Source organism: Tetrao urogallus (genome assembly GCF_951394365.1).
Source record: "Tetrao urogallus genome assembly, chromosome: 5".
Classification (NCBI taxonomy): domain Eukaryota; kingdom Metazoa; phylum Chordata; class Aves; order Galliformes; family Phasianidae; genus Tetrao; species Tetrao urogallus.
In genome coordinates this window covers 13,743,996-13,771,233 of record NC_136818.1, presented here as the reverse complement: position 1 = coordinate 13,771,233, position 27,238 = coordinate 13,743,996, and the positions used below count along the sequence as shown (strand labels likewise).

The following is a 27,238-nucleotide window of genomic DNA, read 5'->3' as shown; positions in this document are numbered from 1 at the left end:
ATCACTGATGTTGTTCCTCAGACAGAGAAACAGCAGAAAAAAATGTCCTTCTGTATCTTGATTCTGTTGTCCAGAGACTTTCACTAGCTCCTTTTGCTTTTACAATTTCCTTTGGTTTCCGATATATTGCACTAAAATGTGTTTCATACAGTTATTTTGGCTTTCATATCCAAATTTAATTTCTTTTCTACACTAACTGTAATTATCTGTTATATTTGCTTCTTAAAAGAAGCCTGGAAAGGGAGTCTTTACTCAGGGAGTGTAATGATAGGACAAGGGATAATGCTTTTAAATTAAAGAGGAAAGATTTAAATAAAATGTTAGGACCAAAAATTCTTCACTATAAGCATGGTGAGGCACTGGCATATCCCAGATAAGCTGTGGATGCCCCCTCCCTGGAGTTGCTCAAGGCCAGGCTGGATGGGGCTGTAGGTGACCTGGGCTAGTGGGAGGTATCCCTGCCCAGGATAGGGCTTAGAGCCAGTTAATCTTTAAGATCCCTTCCAACCTAAACCATTCTATAATTCTGTGGTGTTCTTTCTGACATGTGAATGCAGTATTTCTGGACATTTAGTGACATTTTTGTAGAACTGCTCCTGGGCACCACTAATTTCTAGCTTGCAAATTTGCTGCTTAATGATCTGGCATATAATGATTTCAGCTTTGAGAAAATAGTGTTTGTGAAAATTGTGTCTTCGTTATGTAACTGATTTTGCTTATTAGGGACATCTTTCTGGTCTATTAAATCTGTCACTTTTTTTCTGAATTTTGCTTCGCCACTTTACATGTAACTGTAAGAACACAGAGAATTATCTGTATTCTGAACAAGATAATATGCCTTCATAAATTAGTATCTGCAAACTATGTGTTAGTTTTTCCAGGAGCATCATCTTCCTAGTTGCTGCAGTGAGTGGTTGCTGATGGAGAAGCTGTGTTTGTCCCCCTAGGCTGAAGTTAGTATTGAAAACATCTGGAGCATGATGCAGCCTTGCTTTTTGCCTTCACCTTCTTTTTAACTTGATAAGCTGCTGAAGCACAAGATAAACAGGCTAAAGAGAAGATTATAATCTTCCTGCTCTGACCCTGCAGACTGCACACACTTCTGCAGCCTTTTCTCTTCACTGTTGTGTAACTACGCTTAGACCTCTTTTTGCCAACCAAAATAGATAAGAAAGCAGGCTTCCTACCTTTCCCCTCAAGCACTTACCACTGGTAGTGCATCAGAAGCATTCAGCAGTAGGTAGATATGAGTCTTAAAAAATACTCTAGAATTTAGAAAGAATTTAGCCATTGTTATTTTTCCAAGTTTGTACTTCACTGCTTAACACGCAGATCCGCACACGTGTGATACGGAGTTGCAGCAGCAGAAGATCCAGGTCCCTCGTACTGAAGAAACTGAAGCCTTTGCTGCATGACATCTGCTTCTCCGTGGTTCTTCCTAAGAGTAATCCAGTGATAGTGAAGAGTGAAAGTGGAGCTCTCAACCTTTTTGCCTTTCTTGGTGGCATGTAATGAGGAAGTTTAAAGGCTCCTCCATCTCCAGGATGCTGGCAGCAGTCATGCTAGGGGCTCTATGCTGCAGTCATGTGCAGTCATCCTTACACCAGTTGCTGCCAGCAGTCTCCAGTTGCTTGCCCTGTGGTGCAGGTGTTGTTTCCCTCCTCCCAGGCTAGGTTGTCCTCACGGGCTCAGCTGTCCAACACAGCAGTGTCATCCTCCCCTGGACCAACAGTCACGCCCAGCCCTGTAGTTGAAACCAAAACCAGTCACCAAGGAAATATGCTGTTCGGCTTCTCAGTGGCAGAAATACATGGAGTGGTTTTCATCTAACTTTTCCACAAATTACCCTACTCCAGCAGGAAGCTTGCTTTTTTATTTGCACTGGGTTCTGCAGGTATGTGTGGGCTCTGGCATTGCCTTTGTCTGGAAGCACTGCTGTTACAAGCTGTTAGGTTACTGCCACACCTCGGGCGGGTTTGATAGCAGCTGGTGAGCTAATCGTTTCCATTTTGTTATGATTTTATACATCTCAGTTTTTCCCTTTATTTCTACATGGCGTTGAGGTTATGTAGCACAGCAGGAGGAAAGGAAAAGCCATCAGGCAGGCTGGCTGCCTGCATCATTGCCTCCTGGCTGTTGCCTCCTATTCCACCTCTCCTCAGTCGTGCTGCGGCAGTGGGCTCTACGCAGTCTCATGGCACAGCTCTGAGCAGGGAACGTGTCCCCAGAGCTGAGGTGTGCTGGCACCCAACTCATCAGCAGCATCACAGCCACTCTGCAAAGCGTGCCAGCATGGATGTGGTGAGACTCAGGCAGCTGCTGCCTCAGGTACAGGTGGTGTGATTAGGAAGCGTGGGTCATCACATTCGATTAACCCTGTACAGTTTGGTTATGTTCTTTTTCAATCTGCTTCTCTTTGAAAGTAGCTCTTATTGAGTAATACCATAGCTTAAACCCTAATCTCTAATGTGTATTTAAAAGTCTGTAGGAAGATATTTCCCAAAGTAACTGTTTTCAAGACTGAGTGGTGGGATGTCAGCGAAGCTGCATCTCTTGCAATGTGCACAACGAACAGAATTATATACGTGAAGGGAGATAGCTTTGCTCTCTCTGAAGGAGCGTAACTGGATCTGGCACTGAGATGTATTAATTTTGATTTCTCTGACTGGTTGGTATGTCTTCTAGGATTTGATTCCACTTTATGAGTATCAGCAAATTTCTGTATTCCTACTCAGATGTTGCTTTTATTTCTAGTCAGTAGGACGTTACTGGAACTAGTTGAGAGAAGGAAAATGGTCAGAATTTGCATTTTCTGCAGTTGCTGTTATGTTTGTCTTGATGCTTCAGGCACATTACAAGATACGTTAGCATTGCTAAAATAAGACTGTCAACTTCTCTAAAAGCATGAATGAAACCTTGTATAGAGGGGGGGAAAAGCTCTGTGTTAGTATAACTTCTGCCTGTGGCCTCATTATAAAATAACAAGGGATGTTTCTCGGTGAAAGGCCAGTTATTGAGTGAATAGGAGGTGAACAAAAACGTTTTCTTTGCCTGTGAAGATGGTCGCTGTTCCTACAGCTGGGCTGGCTTCTGGGACTCTGCTTCTCCTCACTGCCCTCCTTGGCATATGGCAGCACGGGCCTGGTAGCAACTGCTGGGTGTTCTCTGTGGCTCCCCAGCTGACAAACGAGGTAGGACAGATCTTCCTGATGATGGTCCTCTGCCATTCATGCAGCTGAAATCCTTGGATTGCAGGAGGGCTCAGAGCTGAATGGGAACAACTGCCACCAGGCCCTGCCAGGCTGGAGCTGGGTGGGAGCTGCTTCTCAGCAGAGCAGCATTACTTAATAGAAATGGAAACTTATAAATCCACTTTCCAGAAGGAGATGGATATGCTTTTCACTGTTAGAAGTTACAAGATTTGGAGTCCTCTTGGCAAAACGGTATGTTCACAGCAAGATCAGAAGGTGGTAGTGGGCTTTGCCAGTATTTTGGCAATTAACTGAGGAATCTCAGCAAAATCTGTCTTAATGCAAAACAAACACTCTTAGAGGGTCTTTAGAAGAAGTCTTTTATATTTATTTTCTTTGTTAAAATTAAGATTCAGTGAAGATGGGAGGAAATGAATCGCTGAAATGAAAATGCAGACGAGACCCAAGCTGACCGGGTGCATGGGAGCCCCAGAGGCTGCTCCTCTGCAGAAAGCCCCAGTGGTATTTACTGCTGCATTCAGGCTGTGAGCACCCCTTCAAGAGGTTACACACACAAAAAAAAAAAAAAAAAAAAAAAACTGGTTGAGGTATAATTATTTTTTACTTCTTTAGTGTAGATTTTCCTTTAAAAAGAGCTTGCTACCTTAAAATAAGCAGAGTATTATCCTTGCCAAAGATCTTTCAGCCTCCTTAGAATAGGGCATTTAGATGGCCTGGGACAAAGTAAGCATCATGAATGCTCGGTGTCAAGTCGTGAACAAACGGCACAGAAACAGGAGTACAGTACAGAGTGAAACCTGACAACTCTGCGTTAAAGGAAAGGAATGCTACTGTATGGTTTGATTGTGATCAACTTATCTTCAAGTGGGTTTATTAGCAATTTAATAGAATATTGGTTATTCAAGAGCCATAATAGCCCCAGCTGAAATGTCCCTTCTGCTCGGCTTTCCCATACCCTGTGGAATGAGCAGAATGTGACAGTCGAGCTTTCAACAAGCTTCATGAATTTTAAATACTTTTCAGCTGTGAAATGGGGCACATGGCGTGTGGTCAACAGTGGACAAGGAGCTGGCAGCCACTGCGGGTATTATGGGATATTGAGTGTCTGGGAGATAATGAATGCTTGGCTTATCCAGGTGCATTCTTGGCCCACTGTGCATGTCCAGGCAGAGTGGAAGATATTTCTCCATGCAACCTTTAACAATTGATCATTTTGTAATTGTAAGCAGAAAGTATTTAGAACGTTACTTTCTCAGCATGCCAGCGTACGACTTAAATTTCATGTCATCATCTTTATCCAGCAAAATCTTCGCTGTTTTTCTGTGACAATGCATTCACGCTGCTTAAACTTTTCCACTAACCTCATTTTATGCCTATCTTAGTGAGCCTTTTTTTTTTTTTCTAGTGATTTTAAATCTCAGTCTTTTTAAGCATTCTTTCACTGTTAACAATTTACTTCTGATTGAAATTATTTCTACTTGCTGTGGGTTGAAATTTCAGCCTTTTTCTAGTAAGTAAGCAGCTTGCTGGCTCTTGCCTTGTGGGAAGTAGTGTCTCTACATTTCAAAGTGTTCTAAGAGAAAGGGCAGAGACAGACATACTTCACTTCTGGTGAGCTATGTATTGTTTTCTCATGCACTTCAATTCTGCTTAGCTGTGAAAGCACGACATCAAGGGCATCCAATTTAGTTGTGTTTTTTACTGTATGTACAAATGTAACTACATTGAAGATGATGCAAATTAATGGAGTGACAGTGACCAAGGGTAGAGCTCTTCCACAACGTGTTCCATCTGATGACTGTAGAAACTTGCTGGATTACTTTTGGTCATTTCGCTTGCATCTTATATCTACATAAATCTATTGTCATGGCTGTCATGAAAAAGTACTTAAAACAACCAGGTTCCAAATGCAGTTTTTTTTATAAGGATTTGAAATCCTGTAATATCACTCATGAGAAATATCCATATTATGTATTTTTTCCTATTGAGTCATCCTGTTGCAGTTTCTTTGCCAGAGAGTGGGCATGAGATTAGAGATGCCTGCTGCATTGGTGCATGCAAGTATATGTGCAAGCAGATGTGGCACCAGCACTTAGGGCACCTGGGGGAGGGGATTGTCATAGGACCTCCTGAAATGTGCCAGGCTGGAGCTCTCCTCCTGTGCTGCCAAAGAGCTGTCAGAGATGTGATGTTTGGATGGAATCCATAGGGGTGCTTCAGGAGCATCCCTATTCTATGTCATCCCGTAACATGCTGCTGTGCAGCTCACTGCTGCAGGTCTTCACATCTCCCCCCACTTCCTGAAAGAGGAGGAGGCCACACAGAGTCCCTGCATGCGTGGAAAGGGGAATCACAGAATTGCAGGGGTTGGAAGGGACCTCTAGAGATCATAGAGTCCAGTCCCCCTCTAAAGCAGGTTTTCTATAGCAGGTCACACAGGTAGGTGTCCAGATGGGTCTTGAATATCTCCAAAGAAGAAGACTCCACAACCTCTCTGGGCAGCCTGTTCTAGTGCTCTATCGCTGCCACTGTAAAGAAGTTCTTGCATATGTTTATGTGGAACTTCCTACATTCTGTTTTTTGGCCATTGCTCCTTATCCTATCACTACACGCCTGAAAACAGTCTGATCTCACCCAATTGCCTCCTGCACTTCAGATTTTTGTAAATATCGATCAGATCCCCTCAGTCTTCTCTAGGCTGAACATCCCCCAGATCTCTCAGCCTTTCCTCATGCAGGAGGTGCTTCAGGCCCTTTATCATCTTTGTTACCTTCCACTTTCTAGGAGATCCCTGAATCACTTGTCAAAGCAAACTGCAGTTCAACTGGCACAGGTGGTAACAGCTACAGGATGTCCTTACCATGCAGTGCTGGGTCCTGCTTGCTGGGACTGAGCTGATGTTACTTATCCAGCACGTAGTGCTTTTATGGTTTGATCTGCTTAGAGGATGCACTGGAGCATCATCTTGTTCCTGTGTTTCCTAGCTAAGATCCCAAGAGCCAGGGCCATTTCTGGTGTCAGCAGAGAAGGGACCAAAGCTGGAAGGAGGAGTTGGAAACTCTTCCATAACCCGCATCCCACTGATTTCTGAGATCAGTATACACTAGGGTATGTATCTCACCTACTTAAAGTGAGAAAACAACTGATAGTGGGTTTCTCTTTTCAAAAAAGCTCAAAACTATTACAGTGCTGCTTTATTTTCTTTATTCTCTGCAAGCCCGGAATGACAGTGCTTATCATCAGCAAGAGACATAGTTCTCTCATCTCCCAGCTGAGCAGATGCAGACAGGCTAGGATCTGGATCGTGACCAACACTGGTATCTGGTTTTGCAGAGCTGAAGTCTACCCTTTCCTGGCTCTAGATTTGTCCATCTCTATTTATATTTCTCACTCAGAGACTTGCTGAAAAATGCTTTATATATTGACAGTGGAACTTTGTGAACTCAGAACTAATGGCTCCCGAAACAGTCACCTCAGAGATATCAAAATATAACTTTTGAATATATTGAGTCTGACGTTTGCTGGGCATAGCTATAAATAATAGTTTAAAAGACAATGAAGTGGAGACTGAAACCCAGTAATTGTAATTTACCACACCAGAGAAAATGATGGTGGATGTAAAATTACAGGAGACAGTGAAGTAGTGTTTCTTGGGCTGTGAGGCCTTTTAGTGAAGGCTGTGGTCTCCAGAGAACCAAGCTGTTAGCACTTAAAGCTGAACTGTGCTATTTTAGAAACCTAATTTAATAAGTAGTTCACTGGATGATCTGCAGCCCTGGAATCTCTCTGCATCTTTTCGTTTGAAACAGATCTGTAGACATCTTCCCCCTTTCACCAAAAACTCAGAGGCTCTGAGACAAAGGCAGATGGGTAATTGCAGTCATTAAGGAATACTTCCTTTGTACCACACACAGCTTCTGCCCACATCCAGTGGTACCCCTGCACTCAGTGGCATTTTGGAACCCTGGGGAAGCCATGCCTATGTCCCAGTAGCCAGCCCAGGTGTTAACTAGGCAGCTTTCCTGCTGGGGTGCTCTTGCTGGAATGAGCCCATGCTTTGTAGCTCAGCACTGGGTTCAGGCCCCTCTTGCAAAGTCATTTCCTTGTCTCCACCATCCTTTGAAAAGATCCTTCTTATTGTCAGTTGCATGAATCTCATAATGTGGTTAGTGGACAGAATACCAGTAAATAATTAAGGAAACAGCCTTCATTGAGAGTGCATCAAATACTAATATAGAGAAGGAAAAATCCCGGCACATCAGTTACAATAATTGGTGGAACCAGCAGTCTGGAGAGTAATGAGCTCCATTTGTAAAGCACGAGGAAATTAGATTCTTATAAATGTCAAATGCAGTTATTGTCCTCTTTCCTTGAAACAGAACTGAGCTGGCTGAAGTCCATTGTCTCTCCATCAGCTTTGTTATGGATTAGACACATCCCGTCTCACACCAGGAATGTGCTTATTAGAAAAAATATCACTACACAAAGCATACAAGCTTTAACACTCAACTGATGTACTAATGGGTACATTTACAATAAAACCCAATATTGTGTTACAAACCTTAAGCTGACCTGAGATAATATGATACAGAAATCTTAAACGATACAGATGAGTGTTTTCTTTGTGTGCTACAACTCTGACTACCTGGGGTTTTATTTTTCAAATAAAGGAGATAGAGTAAGGGAAGGTGACTTTTCTTCTCGTCTGCTTTGAAAAAGAAAAAAAAAAATGCCAAGTCTTCCTCATTGTGAATATGCTTGTAGTCAGTTCATTTCTAAATACTGAGGGTATTTTACTGTTGTCTCCTGGGTAGTGTGGCTTCACAGAGAACTTTGTCCATCCACCTTTTTCACTTTTCTCCTGGGAAAAAAAGCAAGAGGTGGTGGTTTGTTCAAAATCAAAGCTAACTCTGTGACTTTGTCTTCTTATAAAATCACACCCATATGCCTTAAGGGTCCATGTTTCATAAAAACTGGTATCACTTGTTTTGGGAGAATGAAATGCAAGGAGGATAAATCAAACCTGTTCCCTCCCTATTTTTAACTTCAGGGTAGCAATCACTTGTCCCTCATTAGCCAGAGATGGCATCTTAATGCTTTCTCTGGGTAGGAGCTGTGTTAAAAGTGACAGCAATCCTTCCTGGTTTGGGAGTGCTCTCACGAAGGCTTAAGGATGGAGCCGTGCTCTCAGTTCCCTTTTGCAGTAACGAGATACAAACAAGCAGCTTGTGTGGACTGCAGTAGCTATCAGCTCAGTCATTCAGTGATGCGGTATGCTTGGTCTCCAAGACAGCCATGTGTCCTTGATTGCTAACATTTACCTTGAACATGCTGCGTGGGAGAACCTATGCAAGGCTGCAGTATTGCTCTGAAAATATCATGGTAGGGATGATGCCTGTTTGTGCTCTCCCTGTGCAGGTGACTCAGCTGTTTGCAAAGGCAGAAGGGCTGTAAGTTTTGGTTTTATTTTTCCAGAATTCTATATTTACAAATTCTCTTTTCTTGGCAGTCTTTTCAATAATGTCAGGTCTTCCCTTCTGTCTTCTTTGTGCTTCTTTTTTCATTTCTGCTTCTACTGAATGAAGATCCTGGTGCTGCTCATAGAAAGAAAACAAACAAACAAAAAACCCCCAGTAACTTGAGACTTTTATTTTACACAAGCTGTGGATATTGAAAGATATTCTTAGCATATGTCACCAACCGTGTGAACGTTACTTTCCAATTAAATCTCCCAATATTTCTGCAGTATTTCTACAAAACGTGGAGCCATAGACATGAATGCATTAACACCCATGGTGGAAAAAAGATCCAACTATTTATGTGGCAGTCATTTTTTTTAATTTAAATGTGGTTTCAGAAGTTAAAATGAGCTCAACTGTTGGAGAAAATCATCTTGAGCATCATGTATATGTATATCTTCAAAACTTGGAACAATCACCGAGCAAATTAAAGCAGTTTTCTGTGATTCTGGACAACTTTTTAGATGTGATAACTTTCCCTAATGTCTGTGCCGCAGCTGCATCAACCTCTGCAAATTAAATAAGGAAACAATTCAAGGCATTTCTGACGTAGCCTGGTGGTTAAATTGTAATCAGCATCTGGTAATTAAAACGTATGGCTGAAACGACAAACCCCAAGTCAGCATTTACCTTCCATTATCCTCATCTGCTGGGTGCTTTGCTCAATTGGTTCTCCAAGATAGGGGCTGCTAACGGTGTGTGGCTGAGTGCTGCGTGCCCAGGGAGCTGCAGGCACCTTTGTGTGCAGCACCTGCCTGGAGATGCGCTCCAGCCCTGCTGACTGTACCCACCTTCCTGTTCTCTCACTGCTTCCTCCCCCCCTTACCTCTGCTGAGGTGCACTGCTGACTGCATCCTGGTCACTTCTTAAGGCAGCATGAGTGTTTCACATTGTTGCAATGCTGTGGTCTGTAGGTGCCTCGGACAGGTGACTGAAGGCCTGGTACAGACAGACGCGGCTGCGCGTACTCCACATCCACCTATAGTAGTGGGTGGTGCAGAGAATGAAGCAGTCTTTCCTTTTTGTTTGTGTTGGTAACCAGGAATAGCCAAGGCATGTGGTCGCTCGTTCTGCAGGGCAATGCGTTGTGGTGGTCTATGGCAGGAGGCTGAAATGCCTGCTGCATCCTCTGAGTGCAGGAAAGGCTGCATAGCCCACGTGCAGGCAATGGGCAGGGGCCAGGGCAACCTCTGGCTTGGCAGCTGCTGGGAGCTTTCTCTTGTGGTCTTCTGCTATCAGAAAAAGAAATCTTGCTGGTGCCAGAGAGAACACGTGGTTCTGCCTTCAGTGTAACTCATCGGCATTCTACAGGTGGCCCACGGACCTGCCTTCATCCTGCTCAACCTCAGGCTGTCCTGGGCTTTGCCTATAGAGCAACTGTGAAATATGAATGCGGTAAAGAGTCAGCTTCAGAGATCAAATTAAATCCAAGATAAGATGGTGTCCCTGGTGCATTTCTTACCTCCTGACAGCAGCTTGCAAAGCAGCAAACAACTGCACAGACAACATGCAGAAGTGAAATACACACAAAGAATGCACAGAAATGGAAAGTCTTGAAGTTCTCTGGTGTAGTAGCTCCATGATGCAGAGAGAACTGGCACTCAGTAGAGTTGGAAAACTATAAGGAAAATGAATATTTACTGACGCCAGTTTCTTTCACTGGCTGACGGGGGAGACCTAGGGTAGAGCTTCTGCTTCTGTGGCTGACAGAGCTGTGTCTTGTGCCTGAGTGTGGCAGAAGGAGAGAACATCACTTCTCTGGCACCACTCTTTCCTACTCAAATCTAAGGGACAAGCATTTGCGAGAGAGAGCATTGCTATGCAGGAGAGAACTGGAGTTAACATAAATTTTGGACCACGTGTGCCACTGGATGTGGTTTCTCTGCAAAGGTGATGGCCCAACCCTGGCTGCTTGGCACCCCATTCAGGAGGTCTGGGAGCTGTGGTGGGTGAGGGATGAGGGGCTCTGCTGTCAAGCTGGCTATTGGTTTGTTACAGAACTTTGTTTTTACTAAAGATTAATATTTCATGTAGGTTATTTTAAGTTTTTCAATGATACAAGCAAAGTGTGTTCTAAACAACTTCTTCTTGAACAGGTTGAAGCCATGAAGAGAGTACTAGAAAGTCTTAACCTCAACATGGTAGAGATGGTAGATGAAAATGCAACCTTGGATGGTGGAGACGTCTTATTTACAGGTACAGTGTAGTAAATTTGCTGTTTAAATATTCTGCTTAGAAGACAGCACGTTATCTGTTGTCTGCATAATAAAGTGTTGTTCGTATGGCTTGTTAAATCAGTTGTTTGCTAAATGTCACGTAGGTAGCGGAGAGATTAATTTTCAGTGCAGCCCTCAGTGTCCTGTCTAATGCCTGAATAAATGAAGCAGCAGTACACGCAGTACAAAGAACGGTACTGTGCATACAAATTTTATTTTAGCTTGTAAAGTGCCAATAAGAAACATGCTTTCAATAGTCAGCTGCCTGCAGTTGTTTCATATTTCTTATTACAAGCAGCTATGCTCACACGGACTCATTTTCAGGAATTGTGAAGCTTGATGCAGGCAGTTGTCACTGGTTCAGTGAATCAAATACAAAAAACGCCTTTTAGTTTATGGAGAAAGCGGCAGAGTTGCCTGCCAGATGTCATGTGCTAGACAACTCTTATGCATGGTTGACTTCAAGGGTGAAGATACTGACAGTGTTTTTTATGTCACTAAACCCATTAGGCATTTTCTCACATGCAGCAAGCTGCATGTACGCTTGCTCCCACCTGTGCCGAATGAGCCTGTTCATTCTGATCAGCATCACAGCAGGCTGGCTGCTTGTCTTAGGTCTCAGGGGGACAGGAAGGGTCCCAGAAGTGGCGGGCCGAGGAGGAAGGTCTTCCTAATATGGTGCAGGTCCTGTGCTGGCCCATTTCCCCTGGAGTCAGTGCCTGCAGAGCTGCCTGGAGGCCAGAGGAGACCTCAGAGGAAGGGGGAAGCGCCCATCAGAGCTGTGCTAATCCAGCCCAGCTGTTCTCCTGCCTGGCTCCATGAGCACTTCGTTAGGAGGGGAAGCTGTTTGTGTTTCCAGCAAAACTTGTTGTGTGGAAGAAGATAATTGCTTTCCATTATCAGCTTGGGATTGTAGGTTGTGTACTCCTGAACTGAGTTTTATGGTTCAGCTTAAGAAGGGAAAGATAGGAAATTATATCCATTAATGGTTGCCTCAGATTGTCTCTAAAGTTGGCCTGGTTTTGAAATTGATTTTGTTTGATTGGTTTTGAAACTGGTTTGTTTGACTGGAGCTGCTAAAAAATAAAATCTGTAATTGTTTCATTCCTTGTTTTTTCATTCTAGGCAGAGAATTTTTTGTAGGCCTTTCCAAGCGGACAAATCAACGTGGGGCAGAAATTCTGGCTGACACATTTAAGGTCTGTAGGTTGACCTGTGCTACAGGAAGTATAAGTTGTCCTCTGAAAAATTGTACTGGCTAAGATGCTTGTCATACTTGTAAATGGTTTTCTTACAATTTCTTTTAAAAAAGTAGAAATTAATGAAAAAAATGAAAAAGTGTAAGCATCCTCTGACTTAGTATACTGTAGTTGCATCTGAAATGGGGAATCATTGCATAAAAGTAACTTGGGTAGTAGGAGACTGAAAGGATATTGACATGTTCTTAGTGTTCTCGTCTGTCAGCTCCTTGTTCTTAATGCAGGTCCCTGGAGTTTTTATGTACGTACTGTCTGATTGCACATTGTAACGTGTTGCTTCACAGCTGCAATAACAGTATTGTTTGAAATGTGCTCTGGATTTTACTCCAGTGCACAAGGTTAGGCAAGCTGGTCCAGAGGGGTATGTCGTACATAAGCAGTTGACACTGTGCTCTGGGATACGTTGCTATTGTTAATTTGTAGAGAACACAATTAATTATGGAATGTCTCAATATAATTAAGGAAATAGGACAGCTTAAAAATATTTATAGTACCCATTTTCTGCTCCCACACAGGATTATGCTGTCTCCACAGTCCCTGTTCATGATTCTTTGCATCTGAAGAGTTTTTGCAGCATGGCTGGGCCAAATCTGATTGCTATCGGGTCAAGTGAAGCTGCACAGAAAGCCCTCAAGGTAAAGAGCATATGAAAATTTTCTTTAAACGGCAAACTTTGGTTGGTTAGTTTTTAATCTCTGCTCAAGGATGCTGGAGTTTTAAATATGTGCACATCAATGAAAGAGGAAATCGGTGCCTACCTTGTATATACAAGCCAGAGAGTATGTTTATATTGGGTAAGAGAACAGTGATATTAATTTAGCTCAAGCTACGTACATTAGTTTATAAAATGGAATACGTGGGTTATTATTTACACTTCTATTGTCTGAAAGTGACAATTTGTTGATAGGAGGGAGGAAGAAGATATCATCAGAGCAGTAGGAGACATTAGAGTCACCTGCTCCAGCGGAAAGTGAAGCCCATGGTCCTTTGCAAGCCAAACCACTCTGTGGTTCTGTTTTTACTTCAGGTGTTGCTGTGAGAACATGTGGCTTTTAAAATTGCCAGAGAAGATGTAAAAGATATGGCAGGAGGAGGGAGAGGGGAATAGACCCAGTTGTACGAATGGCCCATGTGTGCATTTTTCACAGGGTAAAATAATTCTGTCACTGCAGCCACAGGGCTTGGGGGCCAGAGCTCCCCATCCCTCCACCAGGTGGCTGCAGAGTCAAGGTCCTTTCATTTTGCTTTTTCCTATCGGATCCCATCAGGATGTTGTGTCATAGCAGTGAGGCTCCAGCAGAAAGTGGGGAGAGCTGTTCACCTGAGCTTTGCCCTTCTCTCAAGGCTTTGAACAGTTCAGTTTGAAGTGAGGTTGTGAATCTGGATCTCTTTGCTGACAGGCTTGCTAGACAGTAACACACTGTGCAGCAGGTCAGCACTGCACTACCACTGTCATGGTTCATGGGAAATTGCTGCTGTGGTTTGTACTGAGCTCAGTGGCTTCCCCTGCATGTGTACAGAGCGTTTTGGAGATGTGGGCACAGAGGTGCCTGAGGCCATGAATCTCGTTTCATGTGTAGGTAACCTGAGAGATTAGCATCTCTGCTCCAGCCTGATAGCACAGCTGCAGGCACTGATGCTTTGCAGCAGAAGCTTGTGCCGAAGCACCAAAACAGCAAAGTGTAGCCATGGCTTTATCTGATGTGAAGCTTGAGGGAGTTTGTCTCTGTGATACAGACTGGGTCCTGCCATCCTGTGCTCTTTGTTTTGATATGCAGGTAAATCAGAGTGTGTCTGAAAGCACTGGAGCTTTTTTTTTAATCACTACTTGCCTTTAAAGATTTAACCAAAATTTACTTATTGGTGATGACAGCAAGTCCCACATTTTCAGCTTCTGATTACACTTATTACTTTGCTACTAAATAAGAACATAAGTACATGCGTTGTTCTTCAGTTTTGCAGAAGCCTCAGTGATGCAGTGTCATCACTAATGTGTGGACAAAATCAGCTGTACGTGGGGAGGAGTGGAAGTAGCTGTGCTTAGCTGGAGTGAGAAAGCCCTCTGCAGTCCTCAGTTGAAAGGCACCTTACTCAACCTCACTTATGTCTCTTGCTCTAATTATACAAAATTTATTTTAAAAAACAGCAATGCTATTGGTGCCCAAGGCTACCAATCTGAATCTGTGCCACACAGAATATGTACTATGGGAGTAACATGTAGCTCTGATATTAACATCACTTCATCCTGAAGAGCTTTGGAACCGATCCTGCATTTGTGGTGCATACACCTCCTTGGCTTCTGCAAACTACTTATTACTTTGATACGTCTGTAATTGTCTGCAAGATGGAAGCTTGAAAACTTTCTCATTCTTATTGCTGTGCAGCGATTTCTTCTTGCATATTTACCTACCAATTTTTATAAATTCCCTTCATGGGCATAATCCTAGGACTTTACATTTCCCAACAGCATCATTTATTCCATCAGAGCTCAGCAGAGACTTGTTGTTTGTTTTTCCTTCTCTCTCTTGTGACAGTTGAGGATTTAAAATATCTTAGTACCCTGCTGAGATAAAACCAACTTTTCAAATCTGCTCAGGATCTCCCCTGCAGGATGCTGCTTGAATTATGGAGGAGGAGAAAGTGTGATCCTGGCTGCCTTAGATTTGCAGCCTGACAGCTATGAGGGAATAGGATAGCAGCCTGATTGCTCTGATGAGCAGTGAGTGTGAGCGGAGGTAGGGAGCCTCCTCTCAAACAGGAGGAAACAGGAGGACAGTCCTGTGGATCCCTGCGTGGCTTGCAGTGGCTGCAAGTCTGTTTGTTCACTTGAACGTGCTGTGGAAGTTACTGTCTCATTAGAAATCGCTGCACGAAGCTCTGGGAGTACATTCCCAGCCTCTGCTCTGCCCTGAGGAATTTATGACAAATGGCTTTGGTTGAAAAGGTCTGATGTTCCTGATGCCGTGAGATTGATTTAGTCTGGGGTGGAAAGTGCCCTGCATCTTTCCCTGTGAAATATGCACAATCCCAGATATTCAGGCTCAGGCTCAAAACACCTCGTGAGCAGCAGCCTGATGGAGTTTGCAGATATCCAGACAACCCTACTCTTGTATAGAGTGTTTATAAACATGAGCAAAATTCAAGTACAATACTGGTTGCTCAGAGCTGCAATTTGAACCTGAGCCAGCACTAATCTGAGAACTCATCGTTCTGATTAAGGCTTTTTGCCCAGCTCGGCTAATCATGTTGCAGTGCATAAATGTAGCTGTTGTAGCCAAAAATGTTTTTTGGATAAACTGATGAAATGATGCTGATAACTAGCCGTCAAGTAGATATCACCATTAATCAAGGCACAGTGGAAAACAGATTTATTTTGAAGAGGATGTGCTCATTGACAAGATAAACTAGCAGTCTGTCGTTTAGAAAAATATATCAGTTATGCCAGTTTTCAGTGTATTTCTGTGCATCAAAGACTGAGTAGCATGTTCACGTGTGCAATTACATCTGCTCACATGCTGCGAGCTGGAGCTCTCAGAGAAATTGTTTGAAAACACGTAAGTAATACATCTCCCTTGGAAATGCTAGCAGTGGTAGTGCTGCGTATTGCAGCTTTGTCCAATTGTTGAATTTCTGCTTTTTGACCCAAGTGAATTTTGTGTTTGTTCACTTACCTCTGATGAAAAAATATTGCAGTAAGTGATCAATGTCTTGCAACCTTGTGGAAATAAAACTGCAATTTCTATAAAGTGTTGATACTGAGAATTAACAGCTGCTGCCTGGCTTTTGGCCAGTGAATGGAGTGATAGCAGTGCCTGTCCACCTCTCCTCCAGCCCTGTGTGGCCCCGCTGTCCCTGGGCTCCCTCTGGGTCACCTGCCTGAGGCAGCTCTCAGTGTGGCTGCTGTAGGAGATTGCTGCTGGGAGCCTCTCCTTGGTGGCTGCCTTCTGCACTGGAAATCCTGTTGAGCAAAAAAAGCAATTGAGCTGCTTTTGAGCACCCTCCCCAAGGCATTTTGTCCTCCAGTGTGTCTTGGTGGCCAACAAGTGAGCTGTAGTGCTAGGCTAGGCTAACATTTATATTTAAAATAGGGGTTTTTTGTTTGAAAGGCAGCAGTTTTTCTTGATTGTTCTTTGCAACTCTTGATTCTTTGCAACTGTTCTTGATTGCCATTGCAACTGATGTCCACACAATTCCTTAAAAATAAGAGAATAAATGAAATCTGGTGCTTATTGCAGAGCGCAGTTTATCATGAGCTTAGTGTAGTGTGTGTAACAGAGAGCACTGCCAATGAACTATAAAATGAGTGCACAGAGTTTAGGATTATAGAGCACATGCTAGGAGCAGGCAATAAATCACAAGTGACGTTCTTACCATGAAATCCTCTTCAGGCTCTGGCAAGTATAGAATATTTATTTGGGCTGCAGCTGAAAAGCGGCACTCGAGGAAACTCGGTGAAAGAGAGAGGCAAATTAACTACAGAAAGTACCGTGGCCTGCCTTGCTTCCACATCTGAAACATTAGCTTCCCTCTGCTATATGCAGGGCACATTTCTTTCTTGCAGTTAACCCCATCGGTATTCTGTAGCTGAATGCTTGCCAAGGCTGTTGGGCAGATAATGCCTTGGGGAGGGTTCTGTACCATTGATGGGGCCAAGAGCTTTCCAGAAGTGTCATCTCTGGGCTCCAGTCTTGTGGTGCTGGAGGGGCCGGGCAGTGGGCACAGTGCTGTCGGCACGGCTTGGTGCCCTGCTGCCCATCATGGGGCAAAACCCAGATTCTGGCCCAGATGACAGGAGATGAGAGCCAGCCAGTCAGGTCAGCAGCAAAGGCAAATTATAGGATTGCATGGAGAATGGTGACCCAGCATCTGCTGTGAACTAGAAAGGCTGTGTTTGTGTCCCTCATGTAGTCCTGTTGGATGGCACAGAGCACAGGTCCCTCTGCTTTCCCTGGTGAGCGAGGACTTGGATGGTGCTGATGGGCGCCACTTTCAGCTTAGGAACTTGTCTATAGCCAGGCCATCCTGTCCCCTCACAAGTAGTTCAGCAGCGATCCCAGAGTACCTGAGAGGTTCCTTAATGCAGTATCTCCTGCTGGGAGCAGTGCTGTTCATTCATCTCCTGATGTATTCCCTGGAGAACACTATTACAAAAACAACTCCTCTGTTTTGACAGAGGCCAAGGGAGGCCTACCAAAACCACATTGTAAGCGTAAAGAAGGAAGTCTCTTTTGGGCAACTGGGCCCTTGGTCTGTATCCAAAGCTGTGATCACAGCAGGGCTTTTAATGACTTGGGTGCAAGAAGTTGCTAGAGTGTTGGCAGAGTTACCCCATCCCCATGATTAAATGCCTTTTGTTCTCACTGTGGCTTGGCTAACCCTAGTCCCTGCAGTGTGCCAGCTTTAAGGAGCAGAGTGCTGTTAGCCTGCATTGCAACAGGGTGCAGTGCCTGCATACAAGCTATGGAATTTCTGTCCCAGCTGCAGAAGAGCCTCTGGAAAGGGCAACTAGTGGAAAGCATCATATATCCCATGTGCTTACAACGCATCCTCTACCCCTGGGCAGAATAGAAAGGCTCAGAAAAGCTGCTTTTGCTATTGTCATAGAATCATAGAATTGCTCAGGATGGAAAAGATCTTAAAGATCATCAAGTCCAACCACTTGTCTGTACAGGGGCTTTCTTTTCTAGTAATGCAAAAGTTAGAACAAACATATTGTCTCTTATTTCTTAAGAATTCATCATTTGTACCTCTGCTTATTCCCCATATGAAGTCATCATCCTCTATTTATGATATCACAAAGGGTTGCTGTGGAAATGATTGCTAATATTAATAATCCAAAGAGGACAGCTTCAGGTAGGGAATTAGCAGAAAGTGCAGATGAGTGTGGACATCTATGTAATGCTGCAGCAAAGAAGGTAATAAAATCCAGAGAACAGCTGTCAACCTGCTCCTTAGTGTAATTCAGAAACAGAGACGTCATTTGCTGCTCCCAGCCTTATAGATAGGAAAATTAGTCAATGTTTAAGATTCTGAACACTTTCCTTTAGCTCATAGTTGCTCACTGTGGATCAGGTCCTGTGAGACGTTGCATACTTTCAGCTCCTTCTGACTTTCCATTACTTCACAAGTGAAGGGCGTAGGGTGTCCCAGAGGACACAGGTCTTCACACCGCATGGCCTGCTGCTTTATAAGACAACTCTTTGTGGGTTCTTTTAATTAAGGTCGGGTGTTGTAATGAATTTCTTCTGTGTAATTGAGTGTCAGCGTTGTTCAGTTTGCAAACAGGCTGGAGAATTGAGTCTTTTGGAAGTTCCAGACTCGAAAGTGTATTTATAGAATAGACTGTGCTGGATTAGGTTGTTTGTGTTTCTTAACAAGGTGAGGCAGGTGTCCCTTTAAGCACGTCTTTGTCACTGCCAGTGACACAGTGCAGCCTGGGCAGCTCCCGGTTGGCAGGGCGTATGTGTTCCTCTGACAGGTCTGACATGTGAGCAGATCAGGCTCTTCCAGCTCTGCCCTCTGGTCTGCCCCTCTGCCTGCTCGCCATCACTGTTGTCTCCATGTGCTGGAAAGCTGTGTGCTCTGTAGAGCCACAGTGCATGGGCAGGCTGGCATAACAGCAGCGTGGCCCTCCGGCCCCTCTTCATCCCTACAGTGCTGTTTTTCTTCTCTGCTATTGATGATTTCTCCAGACATGAAGAGGCAAACTTGAGGAACTGAAGAAGCAGAGACAGAGCAATAAAGCAGTGAATGAAAGTCAGTGTAGATAAATGTAAAATGATGTGCAGCATGGGCTGGGAGAATGATGAAATGAACTTCACGTATGAAATAATGTGCCCTGACTGATGGTTACCACAGAAATAGGATGCTGAGACTGAGACTGAGACTGTCAGCTAAGCTGAGAGCCAGGCAGAAAACATCATTATGCCACTAATTAAAGCTGTGGTGTGTCTGTATGTTGGCTGCCACATGCCCTTTGCATGCACAATCCATTCGTCCAAAGAAAGATAGAGCAGAGATGGAGAGGCTCAGGAAAGAGGAGTAGGTGAACTAATACCTGTAGCCTGTAAAATACCTTGTATTGGATAAAGAGATAAGCTAAGCAAGCTATGGCTGTCACCTGGAAAAGAGACAGCTACGAAGGGGTGAGAGATGCCTATAAAACCAGGCATCTCTGGTTTATGGCACAGGGCTTGCTGTGACATTGCAAAGAACAGCAGATGCTGTGCGTTGGGCTTGGCCTGGGGGGGTGTGGATATGGGGGATCACTGCATCCCTCACCCAAGCATGGCAGTGAGGCCCTGCATGGCAGTGAGGGGGCAGAGTGCATGGTGGAGCCTGGCTTGCCTTAAAAGTGCATGTGGTCATCTCAGCTCTGCTGAGATAATAGGCCCTGAACACATACACATTTTTCCTTCATTCATAATGCTGCTTCATATTTAGGATTATTTAGCTTATCCATTACCTCAGTTGTCTGAGGACACACTAAAAAAAAAACAACTATAGGAAAGGCATTTTAGGCTATGAGAATGACTTCAACATAAGGAAAGCATGACTAAGGGCTGAGAGAATGTGCAATGAAAATTACCCTCTCCGGGCTGAAGAAAATTCCCAGAAAACTAGGCATGCGGGAAATGCCTGACTGTTAACATAGCTGGTCATACAATGCATGTGGGCAGAAAGCCAGCCTTCCACTGATGCACTGTGCAAGGGCTACAGGCTTTGTAAACTGCTCATTTCCCAGAAATGTGTATTCTGCAGGAGTATCTGATAAAAAATAAGAGCCTTGCTTTTATCTCTTTCTCTGCCCTGGAGCCCTGTCTGGCCAGCTGTACGTGCTCAGTGACTTTTTGCCATAGAAATATACAAGAGCACAAGTCTTTAAAATAGCCTGGTTGCATCATTTCTGCACATTTCTGCTTTGTTCATAGACTCCTTGTGGCACAGGTCTGGGGTTTATTGCCTTTGCGCACTCTCAACAGATTGATTTTTGAAATTTTACTTCAATATGCAGACATAGTTAAAACAGATGAAAGCTTGCATATATGATTTTCTTCTTATCTTAAAAGGTGAGGAAGAGAGAGCAATTTTGTGTGTCAGAATGCTAGTTCTGCTTTCTTAGGGTGATACTGTAGTGAACAGATCCCATCCCTGCTGCTGCAGCTGTGGACTTAAGATTCCATGATTCTGTGTCTTGTTTTCTCGCTCGTTTTTTCTTTGCTTCTTTCTAAATGAATTCAGCCACCACTTTCCAGCTTTTTAGTCTTGAAAGCAATCCTTCTAGCCTGCCTTGCCATCATCTGCTCAGTTTTCCCGAGGCTGGTTTGTGTTTCCTGCAGCACAGTTAGGGCCTTGCATTTGGTCTTCGCTTCAATTTGCTGTGAGTGTTCCTAACTGAAGCATTTTATGGAAGGAAGTGAATGGGAGATGTGTCCATACCCTTCCATTTGAGAATTCATTTGTAATTTATTATGGAAATGTTACCCAGTGAGTCAGTACATTTCTGATGAATGAGCTGTTTTCTGTAGAAAACCTGCAGCACAGAATTTTTTTTTCACCACCAAGGTCTGGAGAAAGCACAACTTTCTGGGAGTTGAGTGAAATCCAGGCGGTAGCTTTTCTTCTGCTGCTGTATATATTTCAGTGCAGGTTTAATAACAACAACCCTTAATCCAGACTTAAACAGATTATGTTAGGAAGGAGAAGGAGGCTGCGGGCAGAGGACAAGTCTACAGGCTGTTACCAGGGAGAGCAACAGCAGCTCTGCTGGCATGTCACCTGCTGCTGTATGCCTGCAACATCGAGGAGAGCTTGAACAAATGCATCACGGCAATGTAACGGAAGCAAATGCATAAACAGGGAAGTCAAACACATGGAATACAGTAATAAAAACACATCCGGTGAAGTAAAGATGCAAGGATTGCTTCTCAGCAAAGCACAGCAACCTTTTATGGAGGTAGTTGCGACCTTGGGAACTGAGGAGATTTTCACAATTGAAGAAAGAACAAGAAGTGATAACGCTTCCTCAAGAATGCGTGGCATCCTTCATTACCAGTTTCACGTTCTCCATGGGATGTGGATGACTCAGACTGCAACATGAAAAATGCATCCACACCTAGAAAGGAATTACTGTAGCAGTATGTGTGTATGTACTGCTTTGGTACTTCACAATATGTTTTAGATGTAGTTATTATAATTAGATTCCACATGGTGTTTCTTATGAATGAGTAGTAGTACAAATGACCCTACTGATAACTTGAAGATAAATTTAACTGTGCCACAGATCAAAGTCTGCTATGTGGTGTAGATCTGTGGGGTTTTGCTGAGAAGGGTAAATTCCCTTGAAGAATTTTGTTAACAGAATAGTGATTTATTTTTAACATAATGTTAATGTGAGTACTTCTAAGTTGAAAAAAAAAAAAAAAAGGCTTTTATTTTTGTTCGGATCTTTGCAATGTGTGTGGGAATGAAGGAGAGCTAGGAGGGAAACTGAAGCACTTGAGTTTGCTTAGGCTTTGGGCAGAGCCAAAGCTTTGGGCTTTGTTCACTTCTGCTTTATTCTAGGTCTCTGTCAGAGAAGCTGGTGTAAAGCTGGAATGATACAATGGAGAGTCAGGCTTCTTGTCTCCAGGCTTTTTCCATCTTTACTAAAAAGTTGAGCCTAATCCAAAACTTGGGATCTCAGGCTTCTCATGTGCTGACAGTCTCCGTCTCTGAAATTCCAGCCAGGGTCCAAATTTGTGTATGAGCCTTATATTTATAAACCAACCTTCTGAAAACCACCAGCTCTGCTGTTCTGACAAGGTTATTGTGTTGTCCCCTTGGGAACGAGGATTAACTCGGACATGTCATCTCGCTCCCCAGCACAGGTGCTTGGTGAAAGAGTAACTGCTTGGAAAGCAAAAACGAGGTCCTTGAAAAGAGTTAAGATTGGGCTGATATCCAAGTTTGGAGCCATTCTTGTCCTGTTTGTGCTAATTCATACTCATTTGATGAGTGTTGAATGATGGCTGCTTTTTTCAAAGGTGGCTGAGCACCTCTAGTTTTCATCAGTGTGAGCAGGAGGTTTGCATACTCAATGTGCGCTACTTAAGGAAAAGACCCCGCTGACTGTCCGTTGGGCAGCCTGCTTAATCCTGCCACTTGCAGGAACCATTTGACAGGTTTTCTACTGCTGTTCTTGGGTAGGGTTAGTGGATTCTTCCTTGAAGGCAGAGATAAAAGCAGGTCTCCTTGCTGCATAGCAAAATGTCTCTTGGCTGGCTTGGCAATCGTACTTAGAGTGTTTTTTGAAGGCTCTTTTCTTGCATTTATTTGGGCCCACTACAGTGTTTGGTCAATAGTTGTGCTTTGTGTTTCCCGACAGACCATGCAACAGATGAGCGACCACCGCTACGACAAGCTGACGGTGCCCGACGATGCCGCTGCAAACTGCATCTACTTAAACATTCCCAGCAAAGGGCACGTCCTGCTGCACCGAGCCCCCGAGGAGTACCCAGAGAGCGCAAAGGTGAGGGATGTGCTGGGGGCAGCTGGGAGACTGCCAGCGTCCCAGCCTCACCGGGAAGTGGCTGGGAACTGAAATTCAGTGCTTTACAGAGTGACATCCTGCCATGGGAAATATCAGATGGCGAAAGCTCTCAAAAGGTGGGAGGTCTGGGCTCTGTGTGTGTCTCCGCTGATTTTGTTTGTCTCCTGTGCCCCTTGTGCTTCTTCTGCCCAACTGGAAGCAGTAATGGTACTAATGTTTGCAACCCTCTGAGAGCCGCAGCCAAATGGCCACATAAACTGTAAATGTTAGCTTGAATTACAGTGAGAAGCATGGCACCCACTGATCAATCCGTGACTACTCCGAATACTCAGGGAAAAGGGAAAATAAGGAGGTGTAAAAAGTAATTATTTCTGTGCCGTTTCCTTTCCTAAACAGGTTTTTGAAAAACTGAAGGACCACATGCTGATCCCAATAGCCAACACAGAACTGGAGAAAGTAGATGGGGCTCTGACCTGTTGCTCTGTGCTTATTAACAAAACTTCAGAATTATGAGTTTACAGAAGTCCCTCCCTTGTAACTGGCAATAATGTTACACACAAGGTAGACGAATCTGTATCCACACTTTTATTGTTTTTATTGACAATCTACTGTACCACTGTGCTACTAACCCTTGTTTACAAATTTTTTGCTTTGTGTATTTTTATGATGTCCTTGCAGATGGTATTTAAGGTGGATGTATGCTCTCATTGAGGGAACATAACTCTGAAGTGTGTTAGTCCTGTGGGCTGGCAGAAGAAAATTACAATGGCTAACCCCAAGCTTTAGCAATCTCACTTACCTGTGTGAAATTTTTAAGAAGACCAACTAATTCTCAACACTTCAAGCACCTCTGTTGTCTTTGCACTGCTCCCTTCTCCTGTGTTTTTTCTTTCTCTTCCTTGATCTACTCTTTTTATTCCTTTAGTCTTTCACCTCTGTTTCTTCTCACTTTCAGTGATGCAAAGTGTCAGTGGGGGCGGAAAAAAGTTCAGGGGACTCATGAACTTGGTATTTCCTGTGGTAGGGAAGCTGAAACAGTGGGCAGTAGTCTACACTCACTCAGTCTCAGCCATATCACAGCGCTGCTGCTGGGCACTGTTAGTTTCAGATGCAAGGTAGCAGCTTTGGGAAAAGCCTCCTCTGACAGGAGCATTTGAAGGCAGTACCTGCCTGGGAAACTTGGATGACATAAAAAGAATTCACAGTGCAGCCACACAGGACATCACCTGCAAGTTCAGGTGGCATTTTGCTGCTAATGCTCTGTCTTATACTTCGGTGACAACAGAATAAGAGTTTTCTTTAAAGGCCAGGTCCTGGGGAACATTTGGACCACAAAAATGAAGATCTCCGATGCTTTCAGTAAAGTTGAAGCTATAAAAAGTAATCAAAAAATTTTGGGCTTTTAAAATTATTGTTCGTTTGCTCTTTTTTTTTTTTTTTTTTAATTTGTTCCTCCTTTCTGTTGTTTTCTCCTCTTTTAAAGGCCACATACTAGCAAAATTCAAAAGGAAAGGGTGATAGAATGAGTTGAAGGACAGTTATTCCTGGATTATGCTCATGAATAAGGGAAGCTATTGTTTCCTGAAAGATTGGCATGTGTAATTTGCCTTTGGGGTGGTTTTCCTTGGAACAATGACCATCTTAACTTTTAATTGCATGAATATTTAGTGTGGTATTCAGTTAAAACAAATACATTTTTTGTAGCAAATTCCACAACATGTTTACCCACTGAGTCATACTTTTTTTTTGCCACAGTAAAGCGGAGCATACCCCATTGTATTCACATGCTTCTTGTTAAATCATTTGTAAACTACGGATGGAGAAATTCCCAAATAGAGACAGCAGCGGGAACTCTCTGGACACTTACAAACAGTCAGAACATGTTTTCAACTTCCTAGGCACCTCCTCCACCTTTCCTGAACCACTTGTGACATGGCACTAAGGTACAGTCGGAAGTGAGTGGGGGGGAGTCAGTCTGTAGCACAGCAAATAGCACTAACCAAGCACATACTTCAGTATTCTTTGGAAACCTGCGTGTTTTTCCACGCTGTCATAAGGGAGGAAACACAAGTACGTACATCCGTAGGTACTCCACAGTGCGACTCTCACCTCACCTAGCAGTAATGTGGAGCAAACATCCTGTCAGCCACCAGGATATGTGTCTCACTGTCTGCATGCTGCAGTGACAAGAAGCGTCATGAGAGAGAGGACAAGGACGAGCAAATAAAATGGTTTTATGGCTGTGTGCTGTCCCAAAGGATTCTCCCGAGGTTTCCCCTTCGTCTCCTCCATTCCCATGCACCATGATTTCAGCCTGACCCACATGATCAAGTTCTAAGGATGTAAACATTGCAGTGGGAAATCTTTCCCTCTTTCCTTCAGTGCTCTTTAAGTATCTGATAAAGCATCTTGTGTTTTAAAATGACTTGATACTCAGCAGAGATTCTGTGCCAAAAAAGTAACCCTGCAGTATTTAACTGTGACCGTCTAAAGGCAAGCTTTACCTTAAAACATCCGTATCTGTGGGAGCTGTCATATGAAGCCCACATGCCCCCTCCCTCCTGCCCTGTCCATACTCCTGAGCCTGGTTACACCTCATTCCCATCCCTTTGCCTTGATTCCTCCATCATCTCATCCAGGAGTGGGAGTTGTCTTGTGCCACCACTGGGCTGTGGGGTATCCATTCCATTTATGCCTCAAACTCTCTTCCTCAGACTATAGTTTCTAGTTTTGTGGCATAATGAATGCTTTTTTCTTTCAGCCTCAAAGAAAATTTTCCTCCTGCTGCCTTAGTTCTCCTACTTCAGTTGTTTTTTTTCTGCCTCCTTGTTGTTCACTCCATAACAGACTGTCCTAAATTCCTTCCCTTCTTGTGTCGATGCCAGGTGGGAGAAGAAACTAAGGGGTCTGCTCTTACTTTGAGCTGGAAAGATGAATGTCAGTATACGTAGGGATTGACAAGGAGGACACTTCTTAGGACAGAATATGGTAGACACCGCTCATAGCTTATGTCTCTGAAAGCAACTGAATGGGTGATAGTGGCTTTCCTTGGTTTCCCCATGGCATGGAGAGGTGAGGCTGGTCTTTCACCTGTTGCTAGTTAGATTTCCCTGCCTTCAAGGCTGCATTTTGGTATATGGAAAGAGCAGGGGAATGGCTGAGGGATCTGAATTCCCTATGGTGATGATTTCAAATTGTATATAAATTTTCTGACTTTAGGGGCAGGATTTGGTTGCTTTAAATCACACGTGCTTTGTCTCTGTCTTATAGGCTCATAACGAAGTTCAAAATTAAATCTTAGTCTGATGCCCAAAGTTACCTAAGCTGGTTAGTGGAATTGCCCTTACCTCTCTGCTTTTAGCATTGTTCTTTATTATGTCATTATAATAAAGCAAAAACACTTGAAGCACTTCAGTTTGTGCATTTGCAGTATGGTACTAAGAACTAAAATCATGCCAAGTGCTTCTTGCTGTTTGTTACTTTTTCTGTTGTCCAAACAAATGATTTCTTTGCAAGGACGTTCCTGCTGTAACACGTACGTATTTAATGGGTACCCTATGCATCCTGTCACTAGGACATTTCTCAGATGTCAGATGTAAATCATCATCCTTGACTGATATAAATAATAAAATGAAATCCCAAACCAAACAAAAAGGAGATGAGACACTGAACTGCCCACAGAAAACATTTGATAACAACTGTCAGGCTGCATGACATAGCCGGTCAGTGAAGAAGATCTTGTGGTTAATAGCTCAGCAGTGGGGTTTGAATTTACTCGTCAGAGGTTTTTTCATTTTGACCAAGCAGTTTAGCTTAGATCAAATGAAAGAGCTAGAATATGCATTAAAGGTCTTTAAAAGATATTATCTTTACTGCTAGTGCAGGAAGAGCTGTGATATGTGGGTTTCTCTCTTCAACAAAATGTGAATACAGTATCTGTCTCTGCAATGAAAATGTGAATGTGTGCTGTACTTAGATGATAATCTCAAATTCTTCCATTTCGGCGTTTCTGTTGTTTCCATGCTAATACACTCCTTTCTGGTCTTAAATAGCTGCCACTGTATGAAGCTGTTCTCTGATTTTTGGATGAATTCCAGAGGTCATAGGTACAGAGGTGATAAGTACCACCAAGCTGAGTTTTAAAAATAAACATTCAGTGAAATGCAGAACAATGAATCTGATTTTCTGTTTGCTCACAGTAAATTGGAGATAAAATATGGGAAAAATCAGCTTTTGATGTCACTCAGCCTCTTGAGCATTATATTAATCAAGCAGAGCCAAATTACTTCAACAGAAAATATCAGCTTTCATGTGGAACTGTTTGGAGAAAATAATTTACTATTTAAGACGCTATTTTTGTTTTTATCAATAAGGAAACTGAAAAGATAAGACTGCTTAAAGAATGGTATTTGTTAAGTGATTGTGAACAAAGTATAATTGGACCTCATGTATTTTCAGAAAAGGTTTAACTGGATGTATGATGTAACTTGTATAGAGCTGC

At 43.3% G+C, this 27,238-nt stretch overlaps 1 protein-coding gene across 1 annotated transcript in view; it reads left to right on the top strand.

Annotated features, from left to right (window-relative positions):
- DDAH1 (dimethylarginine dimethylaminohydrolase 1) overlaps positions 1–23,250 on the top strand; it is a gene marked incomplete at both ends in the record, with an annotated part of 45,797 nt that extends 22,547 nt beyond the window's left edge. Inside the window, 5 exons of the mRNA XM_079535446.1 lie at positions 10,828–10,927; positions 12,073–12,146; positions 12,722–12,841; positions 22,573–22,716; positions 23,134–23,250. Coding sequence (XP_079391572.1) covers positions 10,828–10,927; positions 12,073–12,146; positions 12,722–12,841; positions 22,573–22,716; positions 23,134–23,250 — 555 coding nt within the window. The remainder of the gene's footprint in view (positions 1–10,827; positions 10,928–12,072; positions 12,147–12,721; positions 12,842–22,572; positions 22,717–23,133) is intronic.
- Between the last annotated feature and the right edge of the window lie 3,988 nt (positions 23,251–27,238).